Consider the following 18,062-nt stretch of genomic DNA (forward strand, 5'->3'; position numbering starts at 1 on the left):
TTCACCATATTGAGGGTAATGATGATGATGATAATCAAGAAAGCATTAAAGAGGATATTGCCTTAATTACAAGGCAATTCTGAGCTTTCTAAGGAAGAAACAAGGAGATAAAAGATTCTTAAATTTAAAGAAAGATGGGGAATAAGGAAAAGTCTAGCAAAGAACTTCTAAGTTGTTTTAAATGCAACAAGACAGGACACATCAAAGTAGATTGTCCACTTCTTCAATACAAGATGAGAAATCATCATCATAACAAGGCAATGACAACTACTGGGAGTGACAATTCTGACTCAAGTTTACATGATCAAGAAAAGCATGTGGCAAACATGTGCTTCATAGCTATCGAAAATGAAAATGAGTTACAATCTTTGGATGATGAATCTAACCCTAACTATAATGAGTTGCATGATGCTCTTGAATCTTTATATGATGAATTTAAAAAATTAGGTTTAAAATATAGTTTATTGAAAAAGAATTATGCATGCTTATTTGTAGAAAAAGAAACTCTAGAAAATAAAACTTGTATTGTTATTGATGAAAATAAAAAGGTTAATCAACTTGAAAAAGAAAATAAATCCTTAAAAGAAAAGGTTGAAAAGTTGAATACAACATTAGCTAAATTCATACAAGGCTCCAAGATTTTAGAAAATATGTTTTCATGTCAAAAGAAAATATGCTTTCATGTCAAAGGTGTGTTTTTAACAAAAAAAAAAAGGTTTAGGTAACCTAAAAGGAACCGAAAGTATTTGAAAAATTACTATGTTAAAGTCAAACAATCCTATGACCCTAACCATAAATGCAATTATTGTAAAGTTAGAGGTCATATTATTTATGCATGTTCTATTAAAAAGGAAAACGCTTAATATAACTTAGGTTCTAAAAGGAATCACCACTAACAATAAATGAATGGAAAAAAACCAACCAAGCTCAAGCAATAATCAAGAAATGGTAAGTAACTCCTTCATACCACTAAAAGAGCTAAGGTATGTAAGCTACCATCCTCCCGGATTAATTATCAGTAATCTATTTAAAGGAACTAGAATTATAGCTTCTCTTAGAAACATTAGTGGGCATTTTGTATTTGTTTCTCAAATAGAACCCAAGTCCTTTCTAGAAGCTGAAAATGATGAAAAATGAATTTTGGCCATACAAGATGAGTTAAAGTAATTGAAAACAAATATTTAGGAACTTGCCCCTAAACCTAACAATCAATCCACAATAAAAACAAAATGGATTCCTAGAAAAAAATTGATGAATATGGGACAATAATTAGAAATAAAGCTAGACTAGTTGTCACATGTTATAATCAATAAGAAGGTATTGATTATAGAGAAACATTTACATTGGTAGCTGGACTATAATCAATAAGGATGTTTTTAGTCTATGCTTATCATGCTAACTTTACACTTTTTCAAATGGATGTTAAAAATACATTTTTTTTAAATGGTTTTATTATGGAAGAAGTGTATGTTAAGCAACCACAAGGTTTTGAAAACTTTCATTTTCTCAATTATATTTTCAAACTCAAAAGGACCTTCTATAGTTTAAAAGAAGCACCAAGAGCATGGTATGATATATTAAAATCCTTTCTTATTGATAATGGTTTTAACATTAACAAAATTATCTCTTTGTAAGAATTTTACAAAATGCATGCAAGATGAATTTGAAATGAGCAAGGTGGAAAAATTGAACTTCTTCCTTGTATTGCAAAGCAAATACACAAGGGATGGTATCTTCACCAACCAAAGCAAGTACATCAAAGATCTTCTACAAAGATTTAGGATGGAACAAGTTAAAGTTGTCGATAACTCATGGGAACATCAATTAAGCTTAATATGAACAAAAATGGTAAGAATGTAAACATCACTAAATATCAAGGTATGATCGGATCTCTTTTATAATTATCTGCAAGTAAACCTGATATCATGTTTTGTGTATGTTTATGTGCATGTTTTCAAGCTTGCTTAAAAATCACGTGTAAGTGTTGTAAAACATTTTTTTTTCTTTTTGCATGGTACTATAGATTTAGAGTTATGGTATCTGAAAGGAAGCGAGTTAAACTTGATCATATATTCAAATACATACTTTGTCAGATGCAAGGTTGATAGAAAAAATACTAGTGGAACATGTCATTTTTTAGGATTCTTACTAGTATCTTGGGCTAATAAAAAACAAAACTTAATAGCCCTATCAATCACTAAAGCAGAATACATAGTGGCATGTAGTTGTTGTGTAAAAAGTTTATGGATGAAATAAATCCTAAAAGACTATTGACTTAATTTTGATCATATACTCATTAAGTGTGATAACACTGGTGCTATAAGTCTTTATAAAAACTCAATCCAACACTCACGTACAAAACATATAAAAGTAAGACTTCACTTCATAAGGAATCACATTGTAAAAAGAGATATTGTACTCAAGCTTATAAGCACAGAACGCCAATTAGTAGATTTCACAAAGCCACTAAGTAAAGATCAATTTTGCAAACTACAAGGAATTTGAGTCTAAAGGTTGGAAAAACTGGTATATCATTACTCATAAAATATATTTGGATGATAAAATTTAAAAAATATAGGTTTTTGTGTGAACCATTCGATCGACTCATATAACTAGATTAATTGGCTGGTCGGTTGAGTTAGATGATTGATAACAAGGCTATTATTCATATTTTCAATTTTTAGCCCCTCGATTTCTTTGTCTTTTGGATATAATTTTTATATAGAAAGGATTTATTTTTAGTACAAAGAAAGGATCTGAAGAGAATTTTAAGAAATTCTCAACTTGGGATTAATTGGCCGACCAGATGAGCTTAACACAAAACAATTAGTTGGTTGATTGCTCGGCAGTATATATATTTGTTATTTCTAAAAAAAAAATAGAAAATAAAACAAACCCTAAACCCAACTTTCTCTCAAAAACTCACCGAAATACATCCTCTTAACATATTTTTAGCTTATTTCTTGAAGATTCAAGTATAATAGCAAGCAAGAAAAGCACAAAAAATGTGGAATCAATGAGCAAAAGGGCTAATGATTGAACCTCTTACCAAGGTGATGATATTCAAAGATTTCAAAATTCTTCTGCAAATAGGTCTAATGCTATAAAAAGAGGCTTGGGAAATGATCTTAATGCTTTTGATATAGACATTAAGTTTTAGAAAATGGTTGGAGCATAATATATTATTTGAAGAAAGTTAGTTATCCTAAGTTAATAAAAATGTTTTCTTTGTTAATATGAGGATAACAATGGAACCAAGGATTATAAAGTCAAGATTTGATGTTAAGAACTAGATTGCTACATAGGATTATAGCACACAATATATTTCCAAAGAAAGAGCATTTTGATGAGGTAACTTTGATGGATATGTGCTTAATCGATTGCGTTATTAGGAGATGGCTAATAAATCTTCTGTATATTATGATTAGGAATACGATCATGCCATATGATCAAAAGCAAAAGTCTATTTCATATGGTGAAGCATTAATTTCTATTTTTTAGCATTTTAGGATTATTTTGACGGGTATAGATAGGAATCCATATTTAAAGCTTATGAAAATAGATAATAAGACCCTAACCAAGATGAAATGTCTTAAATAAGAACGGTGTTTGGGTTCCTAAGGACCAACTAAGAGTACATGCTGAAGAAGAGCATGATGATGAGGAAGAAGAGCATGAGACTAGTAGTGATGACATAATTGAAGCTATGTTTAGGTCACCACCACCTGCTTCCTTGCCTGAAGAGGCTACATCTAGTACATGGAATTCAAGTATGAAGAGTCACCTAATACATTGCAAAAGATAGGGGGAGACATATTTTTATATCTAAGTTATATATTTATTGTTATCATAAACAAATAGGAGACTGTTTACCTTTAGATTCTTTTATAAAAGAAAATAGTTGTTCTTATAGGCTAGGATATAAGGTATATTTGAAAGTAATATGTAGGTGTTTATTTAATGATAAGCACATTAATTGCACAATGATTTCATATGGAGAGATTACCTATTTACATGAAAAGACTCTTTTGACAATTTTATAAGTAATCCTTAGACTTGAGATAACTAAATTATCTTATATAGGGAAAACTATATTTTGATCTTGACTACACGTTTCTTAAATCAGATGTAAAAAATGATCAGGAATTGGATATAATAAAAAATTTATGAAGGTATTTAAGTGATCAAAAAATGATTTATCACCATAGAAACTATAAAATATTTCATGTATTCTCAAATAGAATTGATTATGAAATCCTTATATAAGGTAGAATGATATTTGAAAAGCATTTTAAATCTTATTCAAATAATCAATGATTATCGTGTTGAAAAATGATATAATTTGACAACATAAACACACTTTATGGTCAAATGTCTACATCAAAACAATACAAATGAAAGAATATTAGTTATATTGATATACTAGTTGTTGAAAGGTTAACTCAAACCATAAATAATGTTTTTAATATGTTAAAAATCATAATAGGTTGTAATGCATAGTACATAACCTTCAAATATATATTAATCAATTATTAGATTGATGATAAATTAAGTTATTTAATACATCTAATCATATTTTAATTAGGATTATAGTTTATAATTGGGTTAATATATTAGGAACAACAAGAAATTAAAATCAAGTTTTACTTGACTATAAATAAGTTTTTAAAAATTGAGGGACTAATGTAATTTATATAAAGGATTACAATTGCAGACCTAGAAAAATTAAGTAGGGACTTATTGAATATATTTTTAATAGTTGTGCCGAAATAAAACATGTGATATTTTTTAGGGAGCAAAGTGATATTTTATTATAGTTAGAGTTATGTTTTTCCTATAAATACAATGATGTTACTCATAACTCTTATAAAGATATTTATTAAAGAGTTAATAAAGAGTTAGAAAAAAGCTAGCACTCAAGATTTAACAATCATTCAATTCTTAAAGGGTTTATGAGATTTCTAATTTTGTAATTCATGTGGATTATGATTAAAAATCAGATAATTAAACAACTAGTTATTTGTTACAATCTAGCCTCAAAGAGTCTATCAAATTCTAAAAGAAAGAATTATTCTTAAACTTATCTTCACTCAAAACTAAATGACCCTAAAACATTACAGTCTAGATGTATTTATATTAGCATCACAAAGACTTGTGAGTTAAAGAGGCAATTTCTATAAATAATGCAATTTCATAACATATAAATTAAGGTTGTATGCGTATCATAAATACAATAATAAACAAATAAAAGAAGAAGAATCTGTACAAGAACTTACTTGATAGTAAAGAGAGAAACGAATGAGAAATTCGCGTTGATCAGTTAAACACCTACATAGATGACATAAATTTAATTAATCTAATGAGTTGAGTTATGCATGAAACTATATCTATGGTCTCTCAAGAAAGAAGTTTTTTTTATAGAATAAAAAGAAAAGTCTTCAAAATAAGTAAATAATTAAGGAACCTCTCTCTTACTTGCAAGGACCAAACTCGAGCTAGCATCTAATAGTAACTTGCTTATGACTATCCTTATGATATATCCATAAAAGCTAAAAGAGATTCCTTACTTCAAATTTGATTTGCTCACGAAGGCCAGAGCCAAAAATATTCAAACTAAAAGGGGATTTTGTATTTCAAATTTGATCAACTTTCTTTTTTTTTTCTTATATTATCATATAAGGCTAAAGGTTTCATGAATGGATGAGCAAAAACAAATATCAGCATATATAAAACATATTTATAACAAAAAGAAATCAACCTTTCAAATCAAACATGAAATTTATAATAATAATAATAATAATAATAATAATAATAATAATTTGTTGCAACTTGAGTACACTAAACAAGACATAATAAATAGTTATTCTATATGTTTTTGACTTGGGTGTTTTTTTTTTTTTGTTCTTTTTTAATTGAATATTTTTTTGTCCTTTTTTTAATTGAATATTTTTTTTATTTCATCCTTCAATATTGGATTTATTGGGAATTTGACTTCATAATTGTTTTTTTCTTTTTATGGATTTATCTCGGTCTTAAGACTCGGGTTTGATAGGTTGACCCGAGATTTTTTTTTAATTGATTTTTTTCATTTTATTCCTTCAATATTAGGTTGAATGGGAATTAAGCTATATAAAAAAAAAATATTTGCTTTCTATGGGTTTTTTACGGTCTTATGATTCTGGTCGCAGGTTAGCCTAGTCGCCTTAGGGTTTTTTTTTTATCCTTTTTCAATTGAATGTTTTTTTTTTCAATTTTATCCTTCAATATTGGGTTGATTGAAAATGAAGCTTTATAATTTGTTTCGTTTTGCTTTCTTTGAGGTTATCTTGGCCTCATTGTCATAACCCATTTTATGGGTTATTCCCCAAATTCACCTTTTCTCTTCCAAAACAAAAATAAAAAAAATATATTGAAAAGAAATATAAAAAAATAGAATTGCAATGAGAAGAGGATGTCGGAACGCCTAGAAAATGGCTGAAAATTAGTTAAGGAAGTTTATAAATACAAAGATTTAAATTTGACAGTATATTTGTTACTAATGAGAGCCCTGTTGACAAAGAAAATTCAATTTAAGAAAAATCCAAAATCAGATGTTTATGGACTCAATTAAATTTTATTGAAGGTTTAATTGAATTTATGAAGGGTTTGATTGCAATAAAAATTAATTTTTAAGTCAATTTGGGCTTTAATTGGAAGAAATTAAATCCAAAGTCAGATGTTTATCGACTCAATTAAATTTTATTGAAGGTTTAATTGAATTTATGGAGGGTTTGATTGCAATAAAAATTGATTTTTAAGTCCATTTGGGTTTTAATTGGAAGAAATTAAAGTTCAGGAGTCAAATTATAATTTTTAAGAGTTGATATGGTCAAATCAGGGTCTTAATTGCACAAATATTGAAGTTTGATGGTCAATTAGGAACTTGATTGAAGAAATCTAAAACCAAGAACCAAACTGGAAAAGGCCAGTAAATAGAGGGACTGAAATTGTTTAAATCAAGGGCCAAATTAAAAAAAAATTAAAAGTTTATTGATTAATTAAGGGTCAAATTGCATAAATCAGAGACCAAGGTCCGAAATAAAAAGGCGGCCAACTTTAGGGCTGACATCCGATTTTTAGCAGGGACGCAATTGAACTATTTCTTAAAATCAAAATTGCAATTAAGGACTTGATTGAACAAATCACAAATTGAGGAATGATTTGGAATTTGACATGTTTTTAGCGTCATTTCCTTTTAAATGAAACAGTGTGTTTTGTACAAGACGATGTCGTTTCATGCGTTATTCATTAAAAAAAAACCACAAAATAGAGTTGTTTTGAACGACACTATGCTTCTTCTTCCCCTAGACACGCAGCAGGGGAAGAAGAAGTTTTGTTCCCCTATGTTTTCCCTCTCCCTCTCTCTCCCTACTTGCCCAAACCCTGACATAAACCCACGCCCCTTATGGCCTACCACCATCATGGAAGGGGCATGGGAGCCATGCCCCGCAGGCAGCTCTGGGCGACTGCACAAAGGCCGCCTCAGCCACCCTACCCTGTCCTCATGACTGTACAAGGGTAGGGTAGCTCCCGCTCCCCTTGCCCCTATAAATACCCCCTTCAACAGGCGGTGAGAGAGGAGGGAAAAAACAAGTGAGGTTATAGAGAGGGGGATGAACAAGACAGTTTTGGAGGAGGAAACAGAGGAGGAGGAAGGGAGGTGAAAAAAAGGGAACATAGAGGAAAACAACAGAGACGAACATAAAGGAGAGAATTGGTGGGAGATAGAAAAAAACACTAGAGGCGAGAAGAACAAAATAAAACGAACACATAGAGGAGAGTGAAAGAAGAACAGAAGAAAAACCAAAGCAAAAAAAAAATGAAACAGATAAAGGAAAACAGAAAGAAGAAAAAACACCGAGAAACAGAAGAGAAAAAAGTAGGAACCACCGCCTGACGCCACAACATCGCCACTTTGAGCCACCATTAACGACAACACCACCACCGCCAGGTCAACCTCATCCCCCTCCTCCTTCTCCTCTTTCTCCTTCTTCTTCTACGTCATTTGTCATAGTCTCCACTATTTTGTACAGTGAACAATGGAGAGTTTTCTCATTGTTCACTGGGTCGGACTAGGTCCGGCCCAAATCAAAATGGTTGGGCCAGGTCCGGCCCAGTCCAAAAAAATATAAATTTTTTTTTCAAAAATCCTTTCAAAATTTATGATTTTCCCGCGTATTTTTCTATCAACTTTGCTTAATATTGATTTGTATTTTTATACTGTAAAGATATAAATCCGGTATTAAAATACCCGATTTTCTCTGAAATATTGTGAAAACTTTAAGAAAATGTCTTATTTACATGCATACAACCAAGTCTCTCAAAGATTAAAAAAAATATATCGTATTTTCATACAATAAAAATTCAAAAAATATGTTTTAGCATGCATTATGGACTTTAATAACCACTTTATTAAATCCATGAGAACTAGTCTAATATTTCAAAAATACTAAAAAAAATTATTTTGTTTTCTTTTAATATCTAGGATTATGAATTTATACATAAGACATATTCTCAATATTAAAAAAAAAATAGTTCTTTTATGTATAGACATTAGAACGGTTAGGTTTTACACAATAAGATAAAGATCTCCTTACTAAGAAAGACTTATCTTAAACTTTAGACAGACCAACAATTAGATAACACAATAATACCTTAGCATTTATCAGACAATTAAACAATGCAGCTTACCTTACGTAAGGCGTATTTGGGGTGTTAATACATTCCATTTACGCAACTAGTCCCCGAGCCCGATCTCTGAGACCAGTTAGGGTTTCTAGTGACTATAATACTAGATGGTGACTCATATTCTCTCTTTACACTAATAAAAGACAAGAAATCATTGTCTCCACATTTTCCGATATCATACGAGAGTGGACGCATATTCGCCGCAACGCCGCAAACGTGCGACGCTCATGGATTTGGTCGGTTGACTCAGGTGATTATTGTGTACTTTTTTTAATTGTTTTTTTTTTCTATTTCATCCTACAATATTGAATTGACTGGAAATTGAGCTTAATATTTTTTTTCTTATTAATTTATTTTCTATATGGTTATTAGGGTTTTATGACTTAGGTCGAAGACTTGGCTAGTTAACCTAGATTGATCTAATTAAATCCAGGTCAATTCAATATGTTGTCGTCTTAATATTTTCTTAAAAAAATATCATCTTGATTTTCTTAGACAAACTATATTTTACCACTTGTTTAGGTTGTCTTTGTATCTGTAAAGTCAACTAAATCATTTTGGTCAACCCCTACATAGTTTTTTTTTCTACTAGAAAACATGTTAAATAAACCTAGATATTTTTTTTCTTTAAAAAAAATTAATTTAACCCGCTGCGCAGCGCAATAAATTATCTAGTCTTGGCAAAAAGAGAAGGTCTGTTATTACTATGAAATTCGCGGATTATTGGGCTTTCCAGTAAAAAAAACCGTAAGTGATATAATAATGATAATAATAATAAAGGAATGATGGTGTCAAGATCAAATTATGGTGGTGAAAGCTAGGGGTGAGCAAAAAAACTGAAAAACTGATTAAACCGAGAAAATCGAGAAAAAAATAACCGAAAAAACCGAACCGAAAAAAAAACCGATTAAACCGATTAAAATTTTTGTAACAATTTTCGGTTCGGTTCGGTTTCGGTTTCAGAAACCTGAAACCGGAAAAACCCCAACCGAACCGAACCGGTTCGGTTTAAGGGGTACTACAGTATAAATACAAAAAAAAACGCATTATCTTTCTTAACCCTAGTCGTCCTTCTCCTTGCTCTTGAGCCGCTCCCTCAACTCACAATTCACAATTTCACATCTGTAACAAAATCAATCCATCTTCATCTACAAGACCACAGTCAGCCACATCCCTCTCTCACCATCTTCATCTTCAAACGCCAGTCAGTCACATCCCTCTTGTCCCTCCCTCACACGGTCACACCCAACCTTGAGTCCAACTCCAGATTTAGCAAAAAAGACAAAAAAAGAAAAAGCAGGAAGGCATTCGTCATTTGTTGTGGGGGGTTTGTAAAGCACTCCACTCCATGTTTTTGAAACGCTGCAGCTGCAATTCCTTCACTAGCTAGATCTACTTGTTTGGCTTTGGACATTCCTTCCACTTGAATCCACAGAGAGGAGAGGAAGCTTGGAGTTTTGCTAAGGAAGTTGCATTTGTTTCTGGATCCAAGCGCCATCATTTGAATCCAAGGATACATGTTTCGCTTTATCTTCTTCTTCGCTTTTAGCATGTAAATTTCTAGTTTTTTTTTTTATAAATTAAATTCGATCATTCTGTAGGATGTCTTGTTGTTGTGGTGGTTAATTGAGAAGCAGGCTTGTTTAGCTTAAAAATGGAGGAACCACTAGGTGACGAAGGGGCTAGAAAGGCCCCGACTTTAGAGAGACAGGTTTTCCGGTTTTTCTATTAAAAAAACCGAACCGAACCGAACCGAAACCGGTCGGTTCGAACCGGTTTCGGTTCGGTTTCGGTTTGAATTTTTAAGTTTTTTAAAATTTGATTTTGGTTAGTTTTTTAGTTAAAAACCGAACCGAACCGGTTTTGCTCACCCCTAGTGAAAGCTAGTCATGCACTATAAAAAATCCAAACATTTTTATTTTCATTATAATAGAAAAATAAGGTTAAAAATTGAAGGGGCCGGATCCAACTTTTACAAGAGTACTATTATTGAGACCATTACCCTATTTTAATTCAACAAACACGGAGAAATTTTACTCTTGTGAATTTGTAGCTTTTACATCCATATCAAATTTAAGGTAAAGTTAAAAATGTTAGCTATCAAGATTTTAATTGGATGTATTATTAAGAAGATTTTAAAACTAATTATTTATCTAATTGACGAATAAATTAAAACACCATAATCTTTTTAATAATGGGTATTTGATCTGTATTTACAATTATTTAACCCTACAACGAGATAGACTTCGATATAAAATTAATTGCATACAGAAATTGAGTGAGTCTGGTAGGAGAAAATGGGGATTAAATTGAACAAATATTTCACTTTCTTTCTCCATGGATCATACTTGCAAACATGTATGAACTTACACATAATAAGATAATATAAAGACAATAACAAATAACACAAGAATTAGTAGAAATACACACCTTGTTTGTAGTAGAGACAGGAGCGAATGGAAGATTCACGATCACTTAGACACCCACAACCTCTCTATCAATCGATTGCAACCACAAATATAATCCTTAATGTATGTAGTGTTACTATAATTATGATCTCTCAAGGTTTTTTTTTTCTTTTTTTGAAAATGATGATTGGGGGAAAAAAAACGAAAGGACCTAAAAATTAAGAAGACAACAATTAATTAAATGAAGAACACTCTCTGCCACTTCCAAGGATGAAACTCGAGCTATATGATTGTCCCTATATCCCACTCAAGGAATATGATTTGCCCATAAAGAAAAGAAAGGAAAAAAAAAGACATTCCTTGCTTTAAATTTGGTTTTACATCAACATTTGCAGGCTAAAGAGAGATTCTCATTTCAATTTTATTTATTTTTTTTTTTGGGTGCATGCAGGCCAATGGCTTAATGGGTAAGCGAAAACATTACTGTTGCATGTACAAAACCAATTTAAGGCATGTAAGAGGCCATAAAGCCTTCAATTTTCTATATTACCCTATAGAGTTTTAGATACAATAAAAAACATTTTTTTTTTATGAATAAATAACAGTATTATAAAATATGACCCGGCTTGATCGATCAATTAGATAACTCATCGACTAAAAAATGATTTGTCTCTTACTATAACAATCTGGGACCAAAATTAAAAAAAATAAAAAAAAAAACATACCACAGGCTGATTAATTTTTGCATGTGTTCCTTCATATCATTGTTTTGAGAGCGTTACATTTATAAATTTAATTTATTGTTTATTTATCAAAAATAAAAGATTTAATAGACTTAAGAAAAAAAATAGTACAATCCTTTACTCATTAACATTCTATCAATAAATTTGTAAGTTGATTTTTTTTTACATATGCTCATTCACATATATTTATATATCCATGTAGAAACCATATTTTTGCACGGTAATAAACACACACACAAGAAATTAACCACGTGACTTTCTATATATAAAAATACGAACTTTAAAAAAAGATTATTTGTTATATTTTTGCACGGTAATAAACACACACACAAGAAATTAACCACGTGACTTTCTATATATAAAAATACGAACTTTAAAAAAAGATTATTTGTTATTTTTTCTCTAAAAATTAAACTTGAGATCTAAATCAACGCACACACTCGTATAAGTAAAATGGCTATTATATAATCTTGAGGGGTATAGCTCAACTAGTTAGGCTCTGAGTTTGCTTTCCAGAGAACACTAGTTCGAGTCTCACAAATCTCAAGATCACTGGAGGTTTATATGGTCGTTAACTTCAAGACCTCGGGAGATTAGTCGAAGTGCACGTAAGCTGGTCCGGACACCTACGGTTACCAAAAAAAAAAAAAAAGAGAATGGGTATTATAAGTACATGTGTTTGTATGAACATATATATTATTTTACAATAACATTCATTCCAGATTTCAAGCAGCATTGCTAAGGCCTATTTCAAAACCTCATAAAGAATCATAATAGAAACAGAACATCAAAATGACAGAGAAAACATGTTGACGAGGCAAATACACAAGTCGTAGAGCCATTAGTTTGAGCAGAAGGGAGAATGAAAATCCACACATTAAACAATAAGCACACACATGAGTAACATTATGCCCTTCACTTGTTTTTGAAGGTTCACACACTTGAAAAGAAACACAAATGGGCAAGCAAACATACGCCCTTATTTCTTGAGGTTCGCACAATAAATGACTAAAGACACAACAGGACATACGCCTTTATTTTCTAGAAGTTCAATATCCTTCTTTTAGGAGTTGTATGGTAAATATGACTGTTACAATGTATAGCCAAATTGTATCTCATTGCCAATGAAACAGTTGAAATTACTTCCACGAATTAAAAGAATACTCGCAGCACCACCGCTCAAAGACATGATTCTCCGTGAAATCATCACATGAAGAGGTAACCAGCCAACCTGATGCAAACATGAAGAACAACGACCATTCAGGCATATCGCATATGTTAATTTATTTCAACCAGTAAGAGTTGAAGGAGAAGGATTAAACATAAATAAATGCAGCCATATTACTTGGTTGGGGAAATATTGAATTATTAGCATGTTTTTCAAATCCCAATGCCAAACTAATCTTCTTACCTATCACCATCATGAAAAAAACCAATTAATCTTATTATACCCTCTTCCTCCTCCTCTTCACCTTCCTCTTCCTCCTCCTCTTCACCTTCCTCCTCCTCTTCCTCCCACCCATTATATCGGGTCCACATTCTACGAGTGTTGGGTGGCACGGAGCGACCAATGCTTGAACCCCCAGCTACTTGAGATACCTGCAAAGCCAATTCAAGCATGGCATACACATTCTAACTTGTAAGTCTTATTATTGAGTGAAAACAAGAAACAAAAACACTAAAAGAGAGGCAAGAAATCATGTCAAATAAGCAGCACCTCTGATTGAGCACTCATTGAACCATTTGTTGTAGTAGCAAATTTTGTGGTCAGCTTTGGACATTGACGCACCTTCAACGTCTCCAGTCGAGGGAATAAGAATTCATAACATCCACGACTGAAGTAGACAATCCTTGGTAATTGTTCTAGATACAGCTCCTGCAGATCAGGGAGCACCATCTCCTTCTCAACATTGACAGGTGAAGCATGATCATCCTGCCCAAATACTCCCAGTAGTTGAGAGGATTGGCTTACTCTAAGTATTTGGAGCTTCGGGAGACCTGAAGCCATGGCTACTGGGAAGAGACTCGTTAACTTGTTGCATTCATTGATCTCAATTCGACACAAATTGGGGAAGCATAAAGATTGGAGATCACTTCCTGACAATATTTGATCATTTCCATCATCAATATCCTTAGCTACGATTTGCTCCAATTCATCACAAGTTGATATCTCCAGAACTTCTAGTTGAACCAGACTAGCAATCATGTTGCCTGTAAATACATGTGTCAGTCTCTCACATTTCCTCACCACCAAAGTAGTCAAATGCCTCAGCACGAGACCCTTCCACATACACCTCATGTCAGGCACAGGCAGGGAGGACAACTGTAATGCTTCCAAACTTGTTAAGCCCTGCATAAAAAAAAAATAAAGGTGCCAATTGTTAGATATAATTCCTCGTAACGTTTGTGTACTTCGGAACTATTATATAATTTTGGTAAATAGGCACCTCCGGATCAACAAAAAAGATATAAATAGATAGGGCAATGGGTCATCGGATTATGAAATCATAATTTTTTATATTTATGATAATCTAAATATAAATTATTATTTTATATTAGTTAAATTTAAATTAGAAAAGAAAAAAAATCATGGAGAAGTATAAAGGACGTACTTGGAGCTGTGCCAACAAATTACCCGATTCTTCTTGGCCATCAATGGTTAACTCTTGCAAAGAAGGCAACTGGGCAGCAAAATCCTTTGGACCGAAGAAGCTGCAATTTGAAAGAGACAATTTTCTTAGCCGAGGGAAGTTGATGATGCCATCTCTGGTGAGAGCATCTCCTTCTCCACTGTAAAATATTTGCCTTAAATTGCTAGTAACTATAGTCATCTGTTCCAGGTTCAGAAGACTCGGAGACACAGAGACAGGGAAGACGTATTCCAGTTGACCACAGTATTCTATAAGGAGAGTTTTTAACTTTGGGAAGCTAAGAGACTCTGGAATTATTTCACTTTCATCATCATTTTCTCTGATAAGATGCTTCAATCCACGACAACTTCTTATCTTGAGTGTTTCTAGCTGTGGTAGACTTTGAGCGAGGGACGGTGTGAAGATAAATGTCAGTTTGTCGAGAGAATCCAAATTCAGATGAGCAAGACTTTGGTGGCTGACATGCCCGGTGAGCCCCTTCCATATACATCTGAGCTCAGGCAAGCAGGACAGTTGTAACTCTGTTAAAGATGACAACAACGACAGCTCCTTCTCCTCGCTGCTTCCTTCATCAGCCTCACCCAATTCAAAAACCTCTTCCAATGATTTACAGTCTTTAATTTCCACACCCCTTAGATTTTTCAAAGCTTGCCGCCATTTAGCTGGAAACAGAGTGCGAATATCCCCACATCCATTCACTTTGACATGTTCTAATCTTTGCAAGAAGTCCTTTTGCGACCCATGGCCATGGGTGGTCGTCTGATCAGAGGACAATACTATATTTTCTAAACCCTCCACTCTACGAAAACTAATTTGAGACACAGTAGGAAACAACTGCTCAAATGTCTTCGCATTTAAGGATGTGGCGCTGATTTCACCCAAATATAATCTTGTCTTTGCAGTTGGGTATTCATTATCAAGTTCTGAATACCCATTCCCTAACACCCAAATATCATATTTGAGCAACCTGGGAAAAACAAAATCTCTGGGAATGCATTCAGCCTTCGGTATCCTCAATGATAATACAGCTAAATGAGACAGCGAGTTTAGTTCTGTTAGGCTCGCATTCACTCCTCCCCTACTTGTCCCAACGACATCCCATTCCTTAAAGCTGTAACACCCGATTAGCAGTTCTTCTAACCTCTTCAAACTTCCAATCAAATTCACGGGAATCCTTCCTAGATTTCTACAACCTGTCACGTCCAACAACCTCAACTCCTTGAGCTCCCCCATTTCACCAGGTAATTCTTCAATGGAGTCGCACCCTATAAAACCAAGAATCTTAAGTCTTTGCAGCTTTCTCAACCAAATGAGGTCCTTGCATTTACACTCCATCAACAGCAACGATTGAAGGTTCGTTGAGAATTGAAGTGACTGCAATGACAAACACCCTCCCTTTAGAGACAAAACTTCAATTTCTTTCATCCCTTCAAAAAACCTCTCTGGAACATTCAAACCACGATCCAGTTCTAATAACACAACTTTGAGCTGTGGACATACCAATCCTTCGGGAAGTTCTGCTACTTTATTGCCCATTAACGAAATTGCTGTGCAACCTTCAAAGCTTTTACTGCACATTGGCCACTCCTTCAACCCAATGCCTGCCTTTACCATGAATCCATATTCTTTAGATGATGCTATCTGAATAGCAACATCACGAACCAAGTCATGCATTTTCACATGCTCTTCAGTTTCAGTGCCTAACAGCATACAACAATCTTTGAGGGTTTTTATTTCCGCATGAACTTTTTCCCTTGCATCTTCAATGGACTCCACATCTTGATGTAACCCGTAGCCAACTGCATATCTCGTCAAGTCCTCAATTGGAATGTTGTAGTCTTCTGGAAATAAACAGCATAGCAAGAAACATAACTTGGTTTTCTCGTGCTTCAAATAATCATAGCTCAACTTAAGACATGAATATGCATTTTTTTGTTCACCAATTTGTTCCATGTGCCGAAATTGAGAGTTTCTGAGCTCTTTGGATGCTACTTCCCACTCAACAGCAGATTTATCTCTCAGAGCCCTTCCCACTGTCACAAGTGCTATAGGCAGCCCTTGACATTCTCTCGCAACCTTCTTTGCCACTGTGTTCAAGGTAGAGTCCGCGTCACGTAAACCTGCATTGATTTTGAGCAAAGCCCATGCTTCATTTTCTGATAAGAGACTTAAGAACACTTTTGGCTGGCACTCCATATAAGAACATATGTCTTGAAGACGTGTTGTTAGAAGAATTTTACAACCCCTGTGAGCATCACCAAATGGGATCCCTATCTCTTTCAAGTTAATAACTTTCCAAACATCATCCAGGATTATAAGCATCTTCTTCTCTGTCTTCAGTCTCTGCCATAATCGATCTGCTCTCCCTTCTTTAGTCTTTTCGTCAAGATGCAGACCTAAACTATCTGCCATTCGATCCTGAATGTCTATGACATTTGGATTCTGGGATAGTGTAGCCATCAAAACTTCATCAAACAGCTGCGACTCTTTGGCTCTCCTGCCTACTTCTTTCACCAGGGTGGTTTTACCCACCCCTCCCATGCCGTACAGTCCAATCATATTGACGTTGTCATCTTCGAGAGCTTTCATAATCTGTTCGAAAGCTTCTTTTGACGATTCCGAGGGTGTGAGTCCCTCTGATGGAAGAAATTCTATGTCTTGAAGAGGTGCTTTGTGGGACACATTGGGAAACTTTTTGCTATTTTCTTCAAGCTTTCTCAAAGTCTCTGTCTTCTTTTCCAGTGCCTTGCTTAACTTGAATTGTCGCATCCAATTTGGACACCAAGTAAAGCATTTGCCATTTTTTCCTTTTTCATTTTCCAAACGATTCACACCTTCAATTTCGTTTTTTGCATCTTCCAGCCATTTGTTGACATCAATCTCAATCTCTTCAGTACTCCTTTTAGCAACATCCACAGCATCTTGTAGACGATGAAGTGCCAAAGCCAGGCTCATCATTTGTTCATTGAATTCTTGAACAAAATTGTTGAAACAGAACATATATCGGAACTGCTTGATTGCTGGTTCCACCAAGACTTCTGCTATCTTAGATACAATGGATCCACCAGCACTTTTGATAGCCATTTAATTTTCCACCAGTCTGAAAAATCAGAGAAATGAGAATAGTAATTTTATCACCTTAATTTGTGAAGATATAAGCGGAAAGCAATAAAATAGCGGGAGGAACAAAAGGATATCAATATCTATCTATGCCAACGAGCAATTAATCCCTTGTCCCCTCATCTAAATCTCTATTCATGCCATCTACAAAAGTTACTTAGGGTGTTATCTTTTCTTGAACACTATAATATCGATCTTCAAATTAATTTGTCATTAATCTTAAATTGTCATAATGTTGTTAATAAAATATAGAATGTTAATATGGTTGTATTGTCAATCAAAAAAACTCTATACATTAAAAGTTAAGAAATAGAATATTAATATCTTTCACTCCTTAGTTCTTTAAGATTTTTTATTCCCTTGATATCTTTATACAGTTCTAGGAGTGTCTTTGCTAGGATCCAATTGCAACG

General features: G+C 33.3%; 1 protein-coding gene across 1 annotated transcript; it reads right to left on the reverse strand.

The window, feature by feature from the left end:
• Window positions 1-12,755: 12,755 nt before the first annotated feature.
• On the reverse strand, window positions 12,756-17,618 carry LOC18095929 (probable disease resistance protein At4g27220). The gene is made up of 4 exons (XM_024593592.2): window positions 14,491-17,618; window positions 13,596-14,228; window positions 13,290-13,477; window positions 12,756-13,109 (listed from the first exon to the last, which is right to left on the reverse strand). The coding sequence occupies exons 1-4, from the start codon at window positions 17,611-17,613 to the stop codon at window positions 13,085-13,087; spliced, it is 3,969 nt and encodes a 1,322-aa protein (XP_024449360.2). The 5' UTR covers window positions 17,614-17,618; the 3' UTR covers window positions 12,756-13,084.
• Window positions 17,619-18,062: the final 444 nt, after the last annotated feature.

Source organism: Populus trichocarpa, chromosome 1, assembly GCF_000002775.5.
Source record: "Populus trichocarpa isolate Nisqually-1 chromosome 1, P.trichocarpa_v4.1, whole genome shotgun sequence".
Lineage (NCBI taxonomy): Eukaryota > Viridiplantae > Streptophyta > Magnoliopsida > Malpighiales > Salicaceae > Populus > Populus trichocarpa.

Coding starts and splice junctions, on each gene's coding strand:
- LOC18095929 (XM_024593592.2), bottom strand. CDS start 17,613: ATGGCTATCAAAAGTGCTGGTGGATCCATTGTATCTAAGATAGCAGAA. Junction 14,229..14,490: donor ATTTGTTGGCACAGCTCCAA/GTACGTCCTTTA, acceptor TTTTTTATGCAG/GGCTTAACAAGTTTGGAAGC. Junction 13,110..13,289: donor TTTTTTCATGATGGTGATAG/GTAAGAAGATTA, acceptor TGTTTGCATCAG/GTTGGCTGGTTACCTCTTCA.